Source organism: Aspergillus pseudotamarii, assembly GCF_009193445.1.
Source record: "Aspergillus pseudotamarii strain CBS 117625 unplaced genomic scaffold BDV38scaffold_31, whole genome shotgun sequence".
Lineage (NCBI taxonomy): Eukaryota > Fungi > Ascomycota > Eurotiomycetes > Eurotiales > Aspergillaceae > Aspergillus > Aspergillus pseudotamarii.
The window spans coordinates 268741-289057 of NW_022475045.1; the positions used below are offsets into that span (position 1 = coordinate 268741).

Sequence of the window (20317 nt, forward strand, 5' to 3'; positions counted from 1 at the left end):
TCAAGTAGAATCTATCGAAGAACTGGAATTCTTTGTACTTTGACAATCTATATTCATCCGCTCAGAAAATACCTCTATTGATATACACATGTTTACAAGGAAACAAAGAATAAGAACTTTTCGTCCTCTTAACAAAACAAGCCAAACTAAGAAGAAAAGAAAAACCAAGAGAAGTATCGACACTCAATAGCCCCGCAATTATGAAACATGATTAGAAAAGAAACGCCGTTGATGCAGATAAGCCAACCCGTGCTCATCTATCGATCATTAACCAAGTGGGAAATGGCTTCAAGGGAGAAGATGGAGGAAGAAGAGGTCTAAAATAACAATTTACAGAGGGTGCTACGTCTGATAACGTATCTAGAAGAGATGATCTAAACCGGTTCACTAGAGGAGTCCGAGTCGACTCTTCAGGGACAGCAATGTCTCGTAGACCGATAACTTGAGCTCGACGCGGAGGAACCCGGTCCAGGCAGCGAGGAAGCGAAGGAAGTTGAAGGGACGGAGAAGGCCGCCTGTTTCGTGGATGAGGTCCATTTGTTCTTCGAAGACGGTCCGAGTGGCGTAGCGGGCAAGGATCAAGAATGTGCGGACGGGGCCTTGTCTGGTGTGGAGGTTTTCATCAAGACTGCGGGCTATGCGGGGTGTTAGTTTTACCACTGTACTCGGGCAAGCGGCAATAGTGCACTTACTGAGGTCATTGGTCTTAAGAATCAAGAGTATGATTCTGGGTACCTGGCCCAGCAGTTCGACCAGCTGCTGCAACATGCCCTCTCCAAGAGCGCCGGACATGCTCTCCTTCTCTGCAGCTGTGCGTGTGGTGGCAATGTTCTTCTTGGTCAACTTGGTGTAGTCTCTACCGGTGATTGCGCTGGCGAAGAGAGGGAACTGCTCATCCGTGATGCCAGCCACTTTGCGAGAATACTCGCGCATGTGTGCCTCGTCAGCTTCGATGACGGCCAACCACAGCTTGGCGTAGTTGCGACGTAAATCACGCGGGATATCACGGTACAATCCATGGTCGTAGAGGATGATGTCGAAGTTTTGACTGCGCCGGTTAGGGTTTTTGCGGATCGCAATATTGCCACCATGAGGATCGCAGTGCAAAGGAGCATTGTCGCCAAAAATCATCTCGTTGAAGATATGCGCTAGGGCGGCGGAGACTTCGTCACGATCGATGTTGTTGGAATCCAGAAACTCCAAATCATCTGGTCGACGGCCGGACAAGAACTCCATGACGAGTATGCGCTTCTGAGCCCACATAACTATGCCTGTTAGTATACAGCAACCACGTCTAAAATGGAGTCAGTACGTACCCTCTGGAATGACAAGCGGCGCATCTGAATGTTCCTTGAAGTACTCGCTAGCCCTCCTAGCATTGTCCGCTTCCATCCTAAAATCTAGTTCTTGTGGCAAGGATAGATCCATTTCCTTCGAAAGCCACTCCAAATCGTACTCAGGGAAGAAGCGCTTCAGGGTGGAGAAGGTGAATCTGGTCAAGGCCAGATCCAAAGGGACCCATTCTGCCAACGCTGGATGCTGTACCTTGACTGCAACCTTCTGACCTGTTTCCTTCAAGATACCGATGTGAACTTGGGCAAGGGAAGCGGCGCCAATTGGTTCCGGGTCGAAACTTGAGAAGAGTTCGTCGATTCGACGGCCGGTGTCGGCGACGAACATTTCCTCGATTGATTCGATCGAAGAGATAGGGCATTTATCTTGAAGCGGAATGAAGGTTGTCGTCCATTCTAATGGCAGTAAGTAACCCATACTACTGAGGTGTTGCCCCAGCTTAATAAAAATGGAGCCGTTCTTCTCGAGAACCCTTAGGGTCCGCTCTGCGCAACGCTTGTGACATGCTCGGAGTTCTTCGTTTTGCTCTTCGGGTGAGGATGTTTCTCGGTTGAGGGTTACTCGATAGCTTAAAACATTGATATGAGCATAATTGACTGAAATGCATCTGTATGAGGTGCATATGTCCAACTTACTCATTGATGCACACGGCTAACGTGCCAACGACCCTTCCAGTTCTCACCGCAGCACGATAGAGATGTTGAACATTGTCAGAGAAAGTCACCACCCCGATGACTATAGCTCCCCCAGCGACCGTATACGTGATCACTTTCCTCCGTGACCATTCCGACCCCGATGGTTTCCTGCCATTGCCGTTCGCCTTCTCCGCCGCACCAAACAAGGCGGAGGTCTTGGTTGAATAAGAAGCGTGTGGTACTGACGCTACCCACGGTCCTCGTGGGTGTAGTTGGCGGGCCTTGCTAAAGCCTTGTGCTGAGTTGGATAATGATCTGTGAACAGACGAGGGGCCCGATGCGCGCTGGAAAGGGCGAATCCAAGGAGCAGACGAGGTATATCGGAGCACCGGCGCAGGATCAAAATCGGGTGCCCGCAGCGGAGCGCGGAGCGCCGCCCTCATACCGTACACAAGCAATGCCGTATGAAGAGCGACCGCAAATTGAGAGGGATAGTGGAATTGGTAATAGTCTGAACGGTACTCCGTATAGTGTCAGGCAGCTTGCGTGGGGGAGGCGCCACGGCGAAGAAGGACTTGAAATTCCGTAGAATAATTAATCTGCTCCACCCCGTCGGACTCGCCGCTTGCCGCTTTTAGCTCTCGTCCCGAGGTACTCCGACTATCGCAGATTAAACCAATCTGGCTCCCGAGGCTGAATTCAGTATATCCTTTAAAATTTTCATGTACTCCTACTCATGACTGCAGGAGATAGCCATCACTGCACTAAGTATCTACATGGACCAGTCAAGCAGCAGGTCGGACCATCTTCCTGAACTGCTATGCATTGGTACAGGAACCACGAATCCGAATGATACCATTGCATCTGCTATAGCCCAAACAAAGAAGCTGTCTATGTGAGACAAGCTCTAGACCAACAAAGGAAGAACTCCAATGCGCCATCCTATGCAATGCTTGCCTATGAAGACCCAATATACCGTAAACTTTTTAGCGTTTGAGAATCCGCAACCCCCAAGGACTAAGGAAAATAAGCACAAAAATCCAGGAAAGAGAATGTGTTACACAGGTCAGCCTTATGTCTCAAGCTCATGGCGTCCACTCGGCATCTGTCTGTGTTGTATGTCGACGTCGAGGTAAGATTGAAGGCCTATGGGATGCCGAACTTGGTCTTCGACCACCTTCTTCAGCCAGAAGGTCGACATGAGATAGCCTGTTAGACACCCGCGGGACCCTGTTCCTCGACACACCAGGGTTCCCATTCAAGCCGGCTGCAAGACCTGGGGTGACTCCGTCTCTACTTCCAGGTCGGATCACAAGGGCAGAGCCACTCAGGGCATTTCGGGGATGCCGTTGGCTCTCCCGACCTTCAAAGAACCCTTTGGACTGACTACCCCGGTTGATCTGTGGCGTGGATGGGGCAGACTGGTTCGCTAGTAGACTGGGAGGTGTAGTGGAGGTACTTCGCCGTCGTACGCCAGGTTTGCGTTTACCCAGGCTATAGGCTTCGCTTCTCTCGTTGGACCGAATTAATTTTCCAGCCATATCCCTGACGAGAATGGCAGGGTCGTTCTCTAACTCCCTGATCGCATCCAGCAGTCCATATCTGGCAAGAAGACCACCCTGCTCTTCGCTCGCATCGCAGATGCTGGAAATTATCCGGAGTAAATTCAACCGCACTGCTGCTTTGTTATGATGTAGTTTCTGTCCTATTCTGTTGAACAGGTCTGGTCGCGCGAGCGTCGAGGCAATGGGTGGACTCAGTCTAAGAAGCTTCTGGAGGGGTTCGAGGAGATTCTCAAATGCATTTGCCTTTGATATCGTCAAACACCTAACAATGGAATCCGTAAATGATAGTTTATCAGGTCGGTTGTCGAGGAGGTGCTCCTCAACCTTCGCTGTCTCTTCTTGAAGCCTATTAAACGGTTAGGTTCGAGCGTATTCATTCCAAGACAGCCAGGGTGAAAATACTAACCATGTGAAGATAGCGTCTAGAGCAGTCACTTGCCAATATGGGTCGGAAAGTAAAGATATATAGAATGCCAGGCCTTTGTTGCGCCACAGCTCACGGCGGCCAACTTTGCCAGAATGAGCCATGTCGCAGAGAATTGGTAGTGCGAATTCCTTCAATGGTCGTTCAGTCTTCACTATCTTTTGCAGCAGTGGCACAATGCCATTCAGAGCCGCGTCCTCCTGCCGAGGTTTGTTTAAGCGGCACATATTGTAGATGGTGTTTAGGATCTGGTTAGAAACTTCTCGGAAATGGGGTCGCTTAATGGTAGACCTCAGCAAGTCCGTCAACACGTCGATGGCATTCGAATTCTGTAGAGCATCCAGAGTGGTCGATAACATGGAAAGATTTTTGATGAACTTCAACATGGTTATCTGGTGAACAGGAGTCATGCGCTTTAGTTCTTTAAGTACCCCTGGAGAGGATGTTAGTACCATTAACAACATGACTTGGGAGTAGTTCTTACTGTGTAGAACCGTCCGCTCAGCAACCATCTCTTTTACATGATTTTCGGCCTGGGAAAAAATGAAGAAGATGTTTGCAATACGACCTTCGACAGTCTCAGCCAGCTCCCCATCTTCGTCCAACACCCGACTCAGGACCAACGACAGAGGATCCAATACCGAGTTGCGGGACAGGATTCTACAGAAGTCATTCTTTGGCGTTGAGCCCTAAAAAGATTCGTCAGAAATCCTCTCAGAAAGCAGAAAATGCAGATACATACTTGCAACTCAAAAACGCTCCAGATACCGGTCACCCCAATTAATACTAAGTCACGCTCATCCTCGTAATCATCTTCCAGGAATTCAACTAGAACATTCAGTCCTCCTGCACTGACGAACATTTGCAAAGTGAGAGTGGAAGTTTGATACATTTGCTGTACAAAGGTTGCTGCTTCAAGTCGGATCTCTCGCGGGTACTTCTTCGAGGCGAACTCGTTGATGATAGGTATACCTCCAACGAAACAAAGATTTTCTTGTATCTCATAATCATTGTAGATGATCGCGTTAACAATCCTCAATAAACATAGAATGATGTCACGCCGACGGCACATGTCAAGGATCTCAAGTATTGGTAGCATCCCATGGGCGCTGATGATGATGTTCTTGGTCTCTGGGAGATCATAGAAAACGTTGAGCAGTTGTTCGGAGATCTCGCCGAGCACGTCTTCATCCTGTGACGTCTTCAACGAGCTAACAAGTCCCTCGACTTGACCCCGGAGCCTTGCATGTTTATCACGTGCGATGTTTGCTTCCAGGTCTACTTCGTCTAACCCTTCCTCAAGCTGAGCAAACGGATCATCCTCATCGTCCTGGTCCCCAAGCCAAGAATCGTTTGACAGCTTAGAATTCAGCATCAACGTGCCCTGGTCTGAGCTTCCCTCGCTTTCAGACTTGTCCAGAGTTACTTGATCCGCTCCGAGGATATCAGAGAAATCTTCGTCTCTTTCATTTTCGGCGAACCTTTGTATCTCTATGGCTGATCGATGGCGTTTAACAGATATCCTTTTTCTAAGCTGAGGCTGGGGATCATTCTCATCTTCAAGGGGCGGTTGATATCGGACTACTTCGTTCGTGGGCGAGAATACTAGCCCATCCATGTCGTCATCGGTTTCCTGTTAAGAGGTTAGAGAGGACTTGCTCAAATGTCACTCCGATAGTAATGACGGTTATTGTGTTTACCTGAAAAAGGCCAAGCTTCCGGTCTAGCACATCTTCATTCGCCTGTATAAGATCGGAGTAGTCCTCTACAGAGTTTTCCTTGTAGTAAGAAGCTGGACGGGGTTGTCTCATCGGAGGTACCGGATTCTGTGTTAGGATGGGCACGTTGTGCATGGCGATGGAGTTATTGATCGGGTAACGTGGTTGGTTTTGCACTTGTGTATCTTCGTTGCCAGCTTGTTTGGTTGGGAAAGGTCGTATGGTTTCCAAAGGATCTGAGTCCCCGGACTGTAACGATGTTCGAAAAGAATCATCGAAATCGTCAAAGTTTTCTTCAGACCTTAGGACTGTCCCATCCAAAGACGCAAAAGCCTTAAGCTTTTCAGAGGAGAGCATCCCCCCGAAGTTATCTTGTGGGCGAAGGTGAGGTAATTGCAATGCGCTAGGGGAAATTGCAGTCGCAAAGTCATCATCCCAATTGTCTTCTTCGATGGAGTCGGGCGACCTGAACCGATCTGCCACATTTCTGGAAGTCGGAGACGCCTTTGTGGGCGTATTGCGGGACGATGTTAGAGGGGCTGGGCTTTGATAATCATGCCTGAATGGTCTTCGCAAAGTCCCTGCTTCGGGTGAACGCAGGGCTTCGTTCCACTCTTGGACACTTTTGACTGCCTCCTCATACTCGGTTGACTTTTTGGGAACAATCGAATCTGACCTGCGGGCGTTGACAATCCAGGGATGTTTCAGAAGCTTTTTCGCAGAAACACGAAGGTTCGGGTCTTTCTGGAAGCACTGCATTAAGAAATCCTTGACAGCCTGTGGTGTTTGTTAGACACGAAACGATATTTTGACAACAGGGGACAGACCGGAGAGGCGCCCTGCGGAAGGGGAGGGTGATCATCATTGACAATGCGGAAAAGAGCCGGCATTGGCTGGAGATTGTAATAAGGAGGCTTCCCTTCCAGCAGCTCAATCACCGTACAACCAAGACTCCAGATGTCTGAGGCTGTCGTTGCACCCGACAGTTCAATCACTTCCGGGGCCATCCAATATGGCGTGCCGACAACACTTGATTCATTGAGCCCAGTAGTCCGGCTAGCAACACCGAAGTCCGCAAGCTTGACAAGGCCTTGTTTAGTCGTGAGAATATTCGCGCCTTTGATATCTCTATGTATGACACCTTGCTCATGGAGATACAAGAGACCGTGGAGGACCTGTGACATGTATAATCCTACCAGGTTTTCTGGGAAACGCCCGAAATTCTTTGCAATTGAATGTAAGGAGCCATTTTCACAGTATCTGAGTCTGTCAGCAACCCTTGCCCTGGAGCCCATCTTGTAGAGGCTCAGTAAAACGTACTCAAGTATGATGTTTAGAGTTTCAGCGGACTTTACAAATCCATGGTACTTCACGATGTTGGAGTGCTGCAGTCGTTGAGTTAGTTTTCTACCAGGGTTCAGGCCTGCGTATCCCTCAAAAATTGAAGCTTACATCCAAATTCTTCAGAAGATCAATTTCCAGCTGCAGAACTCTAGATTAGTAATGGCGTATATTCATTGCCAGGATGCTCTTATCTTACCATAATGACACGCAATTCACTTTTTGGGAGGTCGACCAATTTTATCTGTTTTACAGCAACAGTTTCCCCGGTATTCCAGTTCAATGCCCTGTAGACCGATCCAAATGCGCCTTTACCCAAACAATCACCCAGTTGCTACCGTATGTCAGCGTCAGTAACTCATTTCACTAAACGTCTGGAATCACAATCATACGTAATCCTTCAGTTCTGCAACATCCTTGGCTGTGGTTTTCGCCACTCTGTCATCTTTCGGCCTTTCATCTCGTTTTGATGGACTGGACCCGAGTCTTGCCAGTCGTGCTTTGGCAGGAGCACTCTGTGGTTTAGAAGATGGAGGGGCCCCCTCAATCCCCCCACTGCATCGAGAAACCATCATCCAAACCAATATGGATTAATCCCCTCGTCAGATGAAGTCTGGATTCACCGATGTTGACAGGTAATCTCGGACCTTGCGGTTTCAGGAGAGGAACGGGACGGCTGAAGGCAGGAGCCAGGCGATCGGAGAGTATTGTTCATATCAGCAGCAAAACCTGTCTTTCGAGACGACACATCATTAGTGAGAGTTGACAACAGAGTTATAAAGCATATGAATAGGGAGAAGGAAGCCAATAATGCCAGAAAAGAGATGGTATGAGTACGGCTTAGAAAAAAGAACGTACAGATAGATTACTGCTCTCACACCCATCAACCCGCGTGAACCAAGCGCGTCACTGCACACATCAGATTCCTGCAGCTCTCTTTGAGGTCAGAATTTTCAACCTACTTGATAGACAACTGCACAATAAGTTTCAGAACAGTGATCAAAAAAAGAAATTATAACATACTGCTGTATCGGGTGAACCAAACGCAACAAATTGGAGGGTGTTTTGAACTTTCCCTTTCTCCACAATTCAGGCCACCACCAGTTTGCCATGACGCAGTGACCGCCTCTGTATCTCCGATCAGCCTTATCGGACCCCGAGGAATGTGCACTGTCCTTTACATGCTGCTACTATCTTATGACTGCTGTCACGGCTGTTCCAGGAATAATTGAACTAAAGAAGAAAAAGAACAAGGAAAAAAAGAATGGAGCTATGCCATTTATATATTACACTTTGTCTATGTAAGAAAGAAAATGGTCTTAATTTCAATTCCAAGGAGGGCCTTGAGTCTGTGTCAATCATGTATAGAGAGGTCCAGGCGCTAGAAGGGTATCTTCGGTTATAGAACTATCACAACTCAGTGGTGTTTTCTGACTGTTTCTGCGCCTCTCGAAGATGACGGAGAACATCTGAAACAAGGTAAAGACTTCCAGCAATAACCATGGGACCGCCATTGGCCTTGCTACAGGCCCAATTGATGGCAGAAAGTATGTCGTTATCAAATGATTTCACATCTCCGATTGCCGAAATAGACTGCACACTGGAGGCCAATTCCTGGGGATCATTTGCTTTGACCCAGGGCATACCGTCGACGGGCCCAAACGCAGTAGTTGCAACATTATCACCAGCCTTGATTATAGGGTGAAATAATGAGGCTATGTCTTTCCCACGTGATGCTGCGATGACCCAGGTGACAGGACTCCCTTGAGGTCGAAGCTTACAGTCCACGTATTGCCCGAGGACTTCGGCTGACTGGCTATTGTGAGCGCCATCGAGGAGGACAGAGTCTGTGCGAGCAACCATAGGATTTAGCACGATTTCTTGTAGACGTCCTGGCCACTCAACACGAGAGAGCTGAGAAACCAAAGCATCAACCCTGATGTCTGGACGGACTCTCCGGAGGGCCAGCTTTAAAGCTGAGATTGCGCAACACATATTCGCCCGCTGGTGAGGCTGTACATCATGTTGCTGGAAAAGCTGACTAAGCGCCGATGAGTACCCATCCGGCGCATCGGGGCGAGTGTAAATAGCATCGATGCCAAGTTCCTTGATACGCTCTTCAATAGTCGAGAGGGCTGTTGGTAGGTTCGTTCCATCGACCACGCAAGGAACCCCCCGCTTCAAGATACCGGCTTTCTCCCGAGTGATCTCTTCTAGGGTGTCTCCAAGCAGCGACTGGTGATCCAGGCCTATTTTAGCGATGATAGATACAAGCACATTGTTCAGTATATTCGTAGCGTCCAACCGACCGCCCATGCCCACCTCAACCACACCAATATCAACCCGTTCATGATTAAAGATCTCGAATGCCGTGGCAGTTAATAACTCGAACTCGCTTGCTCCAATGCCCAATGTTTGATCCCGCAACTTAATCTTTTCTTCAATCTGCCGGAATAAAGACTCTTGGACCACACTTTCACCGATGGTGATGCAATCCCATCGGTCTATCAGGTGAGGTGAGGTAAAGCGGCCACAGCGAACTCCACCGGAAGTCAATAGGTGAGACAAGTAAGCGCTGATCGAGCCTTTGCCATTTGTCCCAGCGATGTGGATGGCCTTCCAGGTCAAAGGCGTCTGCTGAAGGAGACGGGATATGCGACTAAGACCGAGCTCGATCATTCCTCCGATTATATGTTTTCTGGCAGCTAGTCAAGGTCAATCTCATGATCGGGAGTATCTCTCTGAGAAGGACGACATCTGTGTGGTCGCTAGTTGGGAGGGGTTGGGGATTGCATAGTTCTTTCAAAAATCACTCGGCGTCATTTCGCGCGGTTATCTATCGGATTTCCGGTGAGAGATAAGAACGGCGTTTTAAGTCGGGAAACGGGAAACTTTCTCGAACTCCGAGGCGGACCGTACTGGATTGTACGCAGATGGGTATTGGCGCCACTAGTGGCGCCACATCCCAGCCTCTCTCTCTCGAAGCGCTCCAGACGGCCTAAGGCAAGTCCCTTTGCCTCCGCTTTTTACCCTTACAAGGAAAACCAAATCTCCCCGTTTCTCCATCAACACAACGCTTCGTCGCACCCTCCCCGCAATCGTCGCACTTTCTTTCTTTCAATTTCGCGACACTCTTATCGTGGTCTTGGCGTGGTGTCTCTTCTAGAGGGTATCTTTGACACTAATCTTCGTACAATAAAGTCTTGGGTGTTTTGTAGTCATGGGTATACCGTAAGTTTGTCCAGTTCTGTATCTGTACTTGGCCTTATTCGGGTCTTTACGCGGTACTCATCGTGCACGGTATAGCGATCATGACTAACATAATTGCAGTATGTACCGTGAGCCTTCATCCACAGAGGCTGCAAAGAACAATCCTGTCAAAGACCCTTGTGCCGCCGCACGTTCTGCAATTCGTCGCCAGACCACTATCCGGCGCCCTTCACGTTACAGTAGCTCCGCTTTGCGCAGCGCGACTTTGCGCTCGCCGTTTCCCCGTCCGCTAGCGAACGAGATTGAACGTGAAGCTAATGGACTCTCGCGCCATGTACGCTCTCCTATCCCGAACTCCGGCTCTGGTGAAGATCCATTCGATCTGACCAACGGTCTGTCGGATTCCAGCGCACGAGAAGCAGGTCAGCGCCTACTCAACGATGTTCTTCGTCACAGTCGTCCCGGCCAGAGATTGAGGATACCGCGTAATACTGTGTTAGACGACATATACTTGCGCGCAGCGGCTGGTGACCATGGGGGTGCTCGACAGGAACAAGATCACCCGCCCCCATCCTTTACTCCTCGATTCGCCCCGGCAATTGCGTACCACAGGACCGCATCCCCCCAGGCGCCTCCCGACGTCCGCTTGGCGCCATTTCCTCGGTCGGAAGCCTTTGGTGGAGATTCCTCGATTGGTTCGACTATTCCACTGTTACGGCGGGTTGGTCAACGGCCTATTAATCAACCAAACCGCCCAAACTCCCAGACTGTCGTCGACGGCCTTGGAGATCGCCAGCGGAGTGTAAGCCCAGATGGTGACAATGCGAACGATGCCTGGGAAACACTCTTGACTACTATCACGCCGGACACCAATCTTCCTAGCGCGGACTCCTCGTTCACATCAGCGTCTGCGGGCACAAACGCTTCAATGAATGGAACGGCACGAAGCTCGGCAACTTCTTTTGGAACACTGCCAAATTCCATGGACTCAACTGCCGCAACTGTACAGATGGTCCTCGACCCTTACCCGGAGTTTCTCAATCCGTGTGACTATTCCACTTCAACTGACTCCGACTCCGACTCTGAGGCAGAGGCCACCCAGAACTCATTGTTCCATTATCACTATCGCCGAATACGCGAAATTAACGCCAGGAGGGATGCCAGGAGGCGTGCACGTAATGCACATTCGACTATGAGTAGCCAACCTCCGCTTCCTGCGATCTCATTAGCAATCTCCAACTCCATAGACCCGGACCTTCAACATATGCAAGCTATCTTGGACCGGCTTGCCCGTCGAGAGGATGTCCCTGATGACTTGTGGACAGCAGCTGGACTGTCTCGGACCATCGGCCAAGGGGTCAGCGCAAACGACGGTACCAGCAATACTGATGCAGTTGATGGGCTGTCCAGACAGCAGCAGTGAAGAACCTAAATTTTTTCTTTCTTTCTGATTCTGTGTTAATTATTGAGCCTTTCATCCCTTCCATTTTGTTAGGGGCAGTCATGTCGATGTAAATGGGTTAAGCAGGAAGGATATCACGTTCGGCGTTCTTGGTGTTTTCTTCCAAAATACACAGTTTGCGGGTTGCCTTACAGTGGCTGGAAGCACTTATCATGGGATGATCATTTGTTTATTCCCCTATATCTGTTCGGGTCTCTATATTTATTTGGGTTATGTTTCTTTCGATTTTTGAGGTTCAGCAGCCTTTTGTTTCTTGGCATCAGGATGGAAGCAAGATCTACGGGCAACTTACGAGGGCGTTTGTCTATAATTCTCATCGTCTGGCATTCTGCATACATAGTACATAACCTGCATTTCCAGGTTGTACAGCTTCAGTCAGAAGTCATTGAACAGTGGGCAACGCTGATGATGGCATGAACTAGAATTCGACAAGGCTGTCGTTTTAAGATGTAGAAAGTAACTAGGTTGTTTCTAAAGCTTGGTCTAAGTTTGACAAAGGTATTGTTTTGTGCCTGAGATAAACATGGTACTGGAAATGGTAGTGGTGCCTGCTTACCTTACGTACCTGTTGTAACCTTGTGACTTGGGATGGGGAAAACGACCCCTGTGACGTAGGGCCGGTATGTGCGTAAGTTACCTCTCCGTACAGATCGCAAAACCCCACTCGATGACAAGCCCCGCCGACTGCCTCTATTTATCTCGATGGACCACGGAGCTTTTCTTTGTCCATCACATCAACTAGTATTACCGTTTTGCATTGATACATTCACACATTGATCCCAAGGAATACCTTTGAAGGCCCTGGATCTGTTTTGAATGAATTAGCCTACTCGTTTTCTCGCGTCCTTGCTGAAGTACTTTGCAACGTTTATCTGCATGAGCCACGACCCGGGGTATCTGGAGTGATTTCTATACGACTAGTATCTTCCCTCCACTCCAAAATCCACTCTGGATCTATAGATATAAAGGCAATCATGGATATCCAGGTAGACAGACTAGTCGATAAGATCTGGGGTAAGTCGCTCGGCATGACGCATATTGCACAGCAAGAACGTCTAACCTTGAACTTTCGATGATCGAAAAAAAAAAAAAAAACATTCTTACACCAATGGATTACTAATGGCTCTTCTTAAGATAAAACCCGATCTACGCCAGATGATTCTCGGTTGATGATAGCAGTGAGTGGCATACCGGGCTCCGGAAAGACAGCACTTGCCAGCATGATGGCAAACCGCATCAACCAACTCTACACGGCACAGCATCCCAATTCACCGCCTATCGCGACTGCTATCCCGATGGATGGGTATCATCTTACACGGGCGCAACTCGCTCAAATGCCCGACCCGGTGTATGCTGCTGCGCGACGGGGTGCAGCATTCACTTTTGACGGGGAGAAATTCTTGAAATTAGTCCAGGCTCTGCGGGAGCAGTTGACGCTGGAGACCCAAAGCTTGTACGCGCCAAGCTTTGATCATGCAGTTAAAGATCCTGTCGATGATGATATTGCCATCCCCGCCACGTGTAGGGTTATTTTCTTCGAGGGGAATTACCTGAGTTTAAATAAAGAGCCGTGGAATAAGGCGGCACAACTAATGGATGAGCTTTGGTTTGTGGATGTTGAATTCGAAACCGCTCGAAAGAGGTTGGTTCGGAGGCACGTCAAGGCGGGTATCGCAAAGAATGAAGCCGAGGCAGATAAACGAGCGACAGAAAATGACCTTGTAAATGGCCGGGAAATCGTGGACTATAGGTTGCCCGTTCAGGAGATAATTACAAGTCGTTATGACCCTAATTGGGACCGGTGACTGATGGGTCTTGGGGGTGAATTTTCGGTGCGGTATGAGAACAGATGGTTGACTGAAGCATAACTCATCTTACAGCGTTCCCTTTTAAAGAAAACCTCATGGAAGAGGGATAGAAAACATTACACATAGCGGGTATACTATAATTAGACGCATACGGAGTCTGGCCACTTATTACTTTAGCTTATTGCTAGCTGTTGGATAAATTTAGGATAATAAAAGGACTGAGACAAGGTTACTTGATTAACTTGGTACTGTATTGATAACCCATCAATTTAACTTAAAAGATGCAGAATGTATGTACATACATTAGTAGTACAGAGTATTGCCCACAGGCTGTCCTTTAGGGAGTCGCATGCGGTATATATTTATACCACCATTCTCCTAATATCTTACTTGCAGCATTGAATTTCACTGAATTTCTAGGGACGACGACTAGTACTACTTCAAGTGGTAAGGAACATGATCTAATGTTCTAGACTTGGGCTTTAAGTAGTAATACAGATGGAAGAAGTTTTGAGATTACATTCGTTACAACGGATGGCAGGACTGCCGGGAAGCTCCACCAATCGAGTCCCGATACTTAACCACAAAAACAATAAGGGGACCCACTTAAATTTGATAGTTCCGTACAATAAAATTTGCAAGGGAACGATTGGAAATGAGAACCACCCCAGAGTCCCAGACATGATCTCAGGGCCAGGAAAAGGATCGGCAGGGTCGATGCCTGATTGGGTGAGACAGGTCCCCTCTTCACTTTCTCTTCTTCCATTAAATTTCCATTCCGCTGCTCGAACTCAAGATCATCTATCATTCCATTCTTTCCATCGCTTCGCCTGTCACTCTTTCTCGCAAGCTGTCACTCCTTTCTCACCTCCAGTCCATTCTTTAGCTTCAAATTTATTCTAGTCAGTCTTTTTGTTTTTTACACAGCACCCCAAACTCGACAGTTCAATTACAATCCTTACCCCTAAACGTCTACTTTGTTCCGCCGTCATGTTGTTCGCCAAGTCTGCTTTTGTCTTGTCCTTTTTGGCCCTCGGCAACATTGCCGCCGCGGCAGGCACTAAGGCTTGCCTTCTTGAGGCTCTCAGGTACGCTTATACTAGTAACCGGAAAAATGTTCATTTCTGACAAGTCTATTAGCACGGAACCAAGCCCCGGTGATCTCAAAGCCGTCTGTGTTGATAAAGTGCAGACCAGAATCGAGAGCCTGTGCAGCGGTGATGACAAGCAGGATGCTCTGAAGCAGTTCGCTGACACCTGCTCCTCTGCTGGACATAAAGTCGGTATGTCCATGGTAGACTGCTGATACTGAGGACATGATTCATATGAGCTAATATCTCTCCCCCAGTCGTTAATACCTCGACCTCCTCGGGCGCCTCTTCCACCGGTACTTCTACTGCCGGTTCCAAGTCGAGCAGCTCCGGCTTTGTCACTGCTACCGCTACCAGCACTCCCGGCTCCGACTCCAGCTCTAGTTCCCCTACCTCCGGCTCTGATTCTAGTTCTAACTCTGGCTCCGGCTCCGGCTCTGAACCTAACCCCAGCTCGACCTCTTCTTCCGGAGTACCTCTTCATACCTCCAATGCTGGCTCGTCTGATAGGCATATTCCCGCTGCTGCCTTTGCTGCAGTTGTCTTTGTCGGCTTCGCCGCTACGTTGTAAGGGTGATCAACCTTCGAATCGTTCTACTCAGCTGCGCAGTGAGTACCGGGTATCGGGTGGAATGACTTGATTCCATTCTTGTTCCATCATTTGTGCCAATTGTATATTGAGGCCAATCTCCGTCATGTAAGGGTGCGTTGCAATAACTATAAGGAGGCTGTATGCTCCTTCCCGACAGATAGTAAGGAAATCAACCTTCTTGTAACTATTGTGTGACCCTTGATCCGAGTCTAGATTTCTGATTCCGCCGATAGGCCATAGATCTAACGTCAGTTATAAGGGTTGAAGAGAGTATACCTAAGAGTACCGCAAATTCGTAGATCCGTATCATAGCGAGAGCGGAATTTCGTCATTCGCGTGGCGTGACGAAAGCATCACGATCACGTGAGATGGCGGGTTCTTCGGGGTTCGATGCTTAAGTAAGGGAGACCCATTTACTTGGTCCAAACACGAAAATTCGCGTTGATATCCACCGTCAACGCGTTGTTGGTCCCGGCAGCATCAAATATCTGTTGGACTCTCTGCCCCTCCTACTTCTTTTCTTCTTCTCATCCCCTCTTCACTTCAGTCCTCAGGGCTTCCCTTCTTATCTTAAAACGACTTTGCCTTTGCTTTTCTCATTCCAGAGCCTTAGTACTTCATCCGTTCATTAATACTATTATACCCTGTTTCTTATCGTCTTCTTCACGTATCTTCCGAGCTCTCCCCTCTACACGTCAAAATGTTTGTCTACAAGAGAGGTACGCGTTGATGTCCTTTAGTCCTATCTTTCTAGGTTCGGATCTAAGCCTGTGCTATGCCCCCAAATGGGGCTTTAGTCGTGTTTCATCCGAACCTTTGCCACCAAGTTGAACATCTGCTAACAAACTGCAATTATTAGACGGACGCAAAGAACGCGTGCAGTTTGACAAGATTACTGCTCGTGTATCGAGGCTATGTTATGGTCTTGACCCCGAGCATGTTGACGCTGCTGCTATCACTCAGAAGGTCATCTCTGGTGTCTACCAGGGTGTCACCACTGTTGAACTTGACAACTTGGTATGGCTCCGCAGCTCCGCAGATAAACCGATGCGATGTACTGATGGGCTTGTGTAGGCTGCTGAGACTGCGGCATACATGACTACCACACATCCAGACTACGCCATTCTTGCTGCTCGTATAGCTGTGTCGAACCTTCACAAGCAAACAAAGAAGCAATTCTCCCTGGTTATCTCAGACCTATACCATTACGTCAACCCAAAGAATAAGAACCCTGCCCCAATGATATCAAAGGAAACGTACGAGATAGTAATGAAACATGCCGACGAACTCAACTCAGCAATTGTGTACGACCGCGATTTCAACTACAACTTTTTCGGCTTCAAGACTCTTGAGCGGTCATACTTGCTGCGGATCGATGGAAAGGTTGCTGAACGCCCTCAGCACCTTTTGATGCGTGTTTCTGTTGGTATTCATGGTAATGACATTGAGAAGGCCATCGAGACCTATCACTTGATGTCTCAGAAGTATTTCACCCATGCCTCTCCGACTTTGTTCAATGCTGGTACCCCTCAGCCTCAGCTTGCTTCATGCTTCCTTGTCGATATGAAGGAGGATAGCATCGAAGGTATCTATGACACGCTTAAGACATGTGCATTGATTTCTAAGACCGCTGGTGGAATCGGCCTCAATGTGCACCGTATCCGTGCTACCGGCTCCTACATTGGTGGTACCAACGGTTCCTCCAATGGTATTGTTCCTATGCTCCGGGTGTTCAACAACACTGCCAGATATGTGGACCAGGGAGGAAACAAGCGTCCAGGTGCTTTTGCTATCTACTTGGAGCCTTGGCACGCCGATGTTTTCGAGTTCCTAGACCTCCGCAAGAACCACGGTAAGGAGGAAGTGAGAGCCCGCGATCTCTTCTATGCCCTCTGGACTCCGGACTTGTTCATGAAGCGAGTTGAGGCCAACGGTGAGTGGACTCTCTTCTGTCCTAACGAGGCCCCTGGCTTGGCCGATGTTTATGGTGATGAATTCGAAGCGCTCTATGAAAGGTTAGATTTACTCCTTTTCTATTCCAAATCAGAAGCCCAAGCTGACAAGAGCGTAGATACGAAAAGGAGGGTCGTGGCCGCAAAACTATCAAGGCCCAGAAGCTCTGGTATGCTATTCTGGAGGCCCAGACCGAGACTGGAAATCCTTTCATGCTGTACAAGGATGCCTGTAACAAAAAGAGCAACCAGAAGAACCTGGGAACAATCCGCAGTTCCAACCTCTGTACTGAAATCATTGAGTACACTGCTCCGGATGAGGTTGCTGTTTGCAACCTCGCCTCTCTTGCCCTGCCCACCTTCGTTGATGCTACCCGGGGTGAATACGACTTTGGCAAGCTCCACGAAGTAGTGCAGGTGCTGGTCCGTAACCTGAACAAGATCATCGATATCAATTACTACCCTGTCCCTGAGGCTAAGAACAGCAACATGCGTCACCGCCCCATTGCTCTTGGTGTCAATGGTCTGGCTGATGCCTTCCTTGCCCTTCGTTTGCCATTCGACTCGGCCGAGGCGAAGCAGCTGAACACCCAAATCTTCGAGACCATCTACCATGGAGCTTTGACTGCTTCATCTGACCTGGCCAAGGACTTCGGAACTTACGAGTCATATGAAGGCTCCCCCGTCTCCCAGGGCATTCTTCAGTACGACATGTGGGACCGGACCCCAACTGATCTCTGGGACTGGGACGCTCTCAAGGCGAAGATCGCGCAGACCGGCGTGCGCAACAGCTTGCTAGTGGCGCCTATGCCGACCGCAAGCACCAGTCAGATTTTGGGCTTCAACGAGTGCTTCGAGCCATACACCTCGAACATCTACTCCCGCCGTGTCCTTGCGGGTGAGTTTCAGGTCGTTAACCCTTGGCTTCTCAAGGACTTGGTCGACCTTGGTCTGTGGTCGGACAACATGAAGAACCGTATCATTGCCGAGGGTGGCTCCGTCCAGAACATCCCTAACATCCCCGCGGACATCAAGGCCCTCTACAAGACCGTGTGGGAGATCTCCCAGCGTTCGATCTTGCAGATGGCTGCGGACCGTGGTGCCTACATTGACCAGTCCCAGTCTCTTAACATCCATCTCAAGGAGCCGACTATGGGTAAGATCACCAGCATGCACTTCGCTGGCTGGAAGATGGGCTTGAAGACCGGCATGTACTACCTGCGTACCATGGCTGCCTCGGCTCCCATCCAGTTCACTGTGGACCAGGAGGCCCTCAAGGTTGCTGATACCAACGTCGCTCGGGCCAATGCTTCTTTCCGGAAGCGGGCCGTGGGCGCTGCATCCAACACGTACTCTGCTGTCCCTCGCTCCCCCACAAGCGAGACCAACGGACAGGCCAATGGGTCTGTTGAGCCCAACCCACGTGCGGAAGAGGCCGCCAACGGCGAACCCCAGAGCGAGGATGACCAGAAGACGAGCGAGGAGCGCGAGAATGATATCTATTCCCAGAAGGTCCTCCAATGTAGCATTGAGAACAAGGAAGCCTGCGTCATGTGCCAGGGTTGAACATATTCTATATAATGATTGGGTTTGCAATAGGCGCGCGGGTATGGATCTGACGTTTTGTTTGTACGCATTGATATCATGAGTTCGATGGATACTGGGTATTGATTTATTTTCTACTGTTTATTTCGTGGTTTTGCTATTCTGACGTGCATGTACTTCAAGAAAAACCTTGACTGGTTTGTCTCTTTATTTTCAACGTCCTGGGACGGTCTTAATGGCAAAAATGTGACTTAGATAGAATGGTTAGGAATCTAACGTTTGTGATTTATTCATGGGGATTTCTTGTATCATGCAATCCGGACCAGATGTAGTAGGAGACTGCCATTGCCTTGCTCCCAGGACATTGAAGCGACTTGCCGACCTAGGTCGAGGTACTGTTACATGATGAGCCGTGAATCGCCTACGGTCCCTCCATCATTGGTGGAGGGAGAAAATGAGCTGTACCGTCTAGTACTACCCATAACAAGGGATCTGCCGTAGCACAAGTCATATGAGTGTCTCCCTTGTTGTATGCACTTTAGTACTCCGGTATACAGTCGAGCAACAGAGGTGGTAGTAGTCCTGGAACAAGATACCGAGGATCATACCTGATAGTATTATATCCCCGTAACTTCCAAAAGTGAAACACGGCAGTGCTATTATCTAGATCAGGAGCGTGTGGTTCATTGTGTGAATAAGTATACGCATTGGTCAAAGAAAAAAAAAACAAGAAAAGAAAAGAGAAGAGAAAGAGAGATTAGAGACTCTTCCAATGTCCGCATACTTTGACTTGCTTTTTTCTAGATGTGTCTTCCTTTTACCTAGGTGCTCCGGAGTACTCCGTATTCACCAGGTAATTCCCGTACTCGAAGTATGTACCTAATCAAGTAAAGTCCGCCGTCGCCAAACCCTAGCGAGGAGAAAATTTCCTAGTGCTAGTCCTAAAAGAAGAGGGGGGTTCCCTGCCCTAACTTATGCATCGAATGTCACCGTACCAGTTGCCACTAGGTCCAATACTAGACAATACCCGAAGTGATGGATCTTGACAACATTTCCCACCTGAACCCGATTAGTCTCTTTCCACGGTGAGGCCCCGAACACGACGGCAGACAGATGTACCGGGGTCTAGACGTATGACTCTGCATTCGTTGCCTTTCCCAGTCGTACAGGGTTGCTCGTATTCCCTCTAGCTTGAGTCCTTTCAAGTTATTGTGATGTGTCGTCCTCTCAAAGGGTACACATTAGTTTAACAACCTAACATTCACCCGTGCCGCTTACGGTTGTGCCTGGTCAGAGTGAGATGAGACTGGGGGTCGGGCAACGGGGGGATATGATATCAGATGTGACATGCATGGGGCTTTTGTACGAGGTATTTTTGTGTGATTTTATTTTAACTTGTATTCTTTTTTCACTTTCGTTTTCTGTTTCCCCAGCCATTGCCCTTAAAAGCGGATATTATGGATTCGGTGGTTCCCATCTAATCTTGAGGGACCGATAACATACTCCGTAGGGCTAGGGACCAGATTCAATCTACATATGGGGTGAAGATAGATTAAATCTGGTCCCGGCTTAGGGCCTAGACTGGTGGAGTTCGCGGCGCCCACAGAATAACATCTGATTC

At 48.8% G+C, this 20317-nt stretch overlaps 7 protein-coding genes across 7 annotated transcripts; 4 read left to right on the forward strand and 3 right to left on the reverse strand.

Moving 5' to 3' along the window:
• Positions 1–15: 15 nt before the first annotated feature.
• BDV38DRAFT_105322 (ABC1 kinase family protein) lies at positions 16–2752 on the reverse strand. The gene is made up of 4 exons (XM_032050894.1): positions 1989–2752; positions 1317–1921; positions 693–1265; positions 16–635 (listed from the first exon to the last, which is right to left on the reverse strand). Exons 1-4 carry the CDS (start codon positions 2429–2431, stop codon positions 388–390), a joined length of 1869 nt encoding a protein of 622 aa, XP_031912970.1. The 5' UTR covers positions 2432–2752; the 3' UTR covers positions 16–387.
• On the reverse strand, positions 2753–8015 carry BDV38DRAFT_106080 (serine/threonine-protein kinase). Its single transcript, XM_032050897.1, has 12 exons — positions 7999–8015; positions 7895–7945; positions 7429–7765; positions 7236–7370; positions 7148–7177; positions 7016–7080; positions 6523–6955; positions 5678–6472; positions 4720–5610; positions 4462–4666; positions 3960–4410; positions 2753–3899 (listed from the first exon to the last, which is right to left on the reverse strand). The coding sequence occupies exons 3-12, from the start codon at positions 7609–7611 to the stop codon at positions 3074–3076; spliced, it is 4014 nt and encodes a 1337-aa protein (XP_031912971.1). The 5' UTR covers positions 7612–7765; positions 7895–7945; positions 7999–8015; the 3' UTR covers positions 2753–3073.
• Positions 8016–8446: 431 nt separating this feature from the next.
• Positions 8447–9715, reverse strand: BDV38DRAFT_283581 (dihydrofolate synthase; the record flags this gene model as incomplete). Its single annotated transcript, XM_032060069.1, has 1 exon — positions 8447–9715. The coding sequence occupies one exon, from the start codon at positions 9713–9715 to the stop codon at positions 8447–8449; it is 1269 nt and encodes a 422-aa protein (XP_031912972.1).
• Positions 9716–9980: 265 nt separating this feature from the next.
• Positions 9981–11769, forward strand: BDV38DRAFT_105319 (uncharacterized protein). The gene has a single exon (XM_032050893.1). The coding sequence runs from the start codon at positions 10368–10370 to the stop codon at positions 11667–11669; it is 1302 nt and encodes a 433-aa protein (XP_031912973.1). The 5' UTR covers positions 9981–10367; the 3' UTR covers positions 11670–11769.
• Positions 11770–12176: 407 nt separating this feature from the next.
• On the forward strand, positions 12177–13764 carry BDV38DRAFT_106013 (kinase-related protein). Its single transcript, XM_032050896.1, has 2 exons — positions 12177–12722; positions 12843–13764. The coding sequence occupies exons 1-2, from the start codon at positions 12683–12685 to the stop codon at positions 13511–13513; spliced, it is 711 nt and encodes a 236-aa protein (XP_031912974.1). The 5' UTR covers positions 12177–12682; the 3' UTR covers positions 13514–13764.
• A 651-nt stretch (positions 13765–14415) lies between these two features.
• On the forward strand, positions 14416–15539 carry BDV38DRAFT_105345 (putative GPI anchored cell wall protein). Its single transcript, XM_032050895.1, has 3 exons — positions 14416–14604; positions 14657–14765; positions 14927–15539. Exons 1-3 carry the CDS (start codon positions 14507–14509, stop codon positions 15176–15178), a joined length of 459 nt encoding a protein of 152 aa, XP_031912975.1. The 5' UTR covers positions 14416–14506; the 3' UTR covers positions 15179–15539.
• On the forward strand, positions 15511–19428 carry BDV38DRAFT_105195 (ribonucleotide-diphosphate reductase subunit RNR1). Its single transcript, XM_032050892.1, has 4 exons — positions 15511–15918; positions 16059–16216; positions 16274–17214; positions 17271–19428. The coding sequence occupies exons 1-4, from the start codon at positions 15900–15902 to the stop codon at positions 18715–18717; spliced, it is 2565 nt and encodes an 854-aa protein (XP_031912976.1). The 5' UTR covers positions 15511–15899; the 3' UTR covers positions 18718–19428.
• Positions 19429–20317: the final 889 nt, after the last annotated feature.

Coding starts and splice junctions, on each gene's coding strand:
- BDV38DRAFT_106080 (XM_032050897.1), bottom strand. CDS start 7,611: ATGATGGTTTCTCGATGCAGTGGGGGGATTGAGGGGGCCCCTCCATCT. Junction 7,371..7,428: donor TTGCAGAACTGAAGGATTAC/GTATGATTGTGA, acceptor GACATACGGTAG/CAACTGGGTGATTGTTTGGG. Junction 3,900..3,959: donor CTAGACGCTATCTTCACATG/GTTAGTATTTTC, acceptor ACCGTTTAATAG/GCTTCAAGAAGAGACAGCGA.
- BDV38DRAFT_105319 (XM_032050893.1), top strand. CDS start 10,368: ATGTACCGTGAGCCTTCATCCACAGAGGCTGCAAAGAACAATCCTGTC.
- BDV38DRAFT_106013 (XM_032050896.1), top strand. CDS start 12,683: ATGGATATCCAGGTAGACAGACTAGTCGATAAGATCTGGG. Junction 12,723..12,842: donor ACTAGTCGATAAGATCTGGG/GTAAGTCGCTCG, acceptor GCTCTTCTTAAG/ATAAAACCCGATCTACGCCA.
- BDV38DRAFT_105322 (XM_032050894.1), bottom strand. CDS start 2,431: ATGAGGGCGGCGCTCCGCGCTCCGCTGCGGGCACCCGATTTTGATCCT. Junction 1,922..1,988: donor TTAGCCGTGTGCATCAATGA/GTAAGTTGGACA, acceptor CAATGTTTTAAG/CTATCGAGTAACCCTCAACC. Junction 1,266..1,316: donor GCCGCTTGTCATTCCAGAGG/GTACGTACTGAC, acceptor TAACAGGCATAG/TTATGTGGGCTCAGAAGCGC.
- BDV38DRAFT_105195 (XM_032050892.1), top strand. Junction 16,217..16,273: donor CTGTTGAACTTGACAACTTG/GTATGGCTCCGC, acceptor GGGCTTGTGTAG/GCTGCTGAGACTGCGGCATA. Junction 17,215..17,270: donor TTCGAAGCGCTCTATGAAAG/GTTAGATTTACT, acceptor ACAAGAGCGTAG/ATACGAAAAGGAGGGTCGTG.
- BDV38DRAFT_105345 (XM_032050895.1), top strand. CDS start 14,507: ATGTTGTTCGCCAAGTCTGCTTTTGTCTTGTCCTTTTTGGCCCTCGGC. Junction 14,605..14,656: donor TGCCTTCTTGAGGCTCTCAG/GTACGCTTATAC, acceptor CAAGTCTATTAG/CACGGAACCAAGCCCCGGTG. Junction 14,766..14,926: donor AGGATGCTCTGAAGCAGTTC/GCTGACACCTGC, acceptor GCCGGTTCCAAG/TCGAGCAGCTCCGGCTTTGT.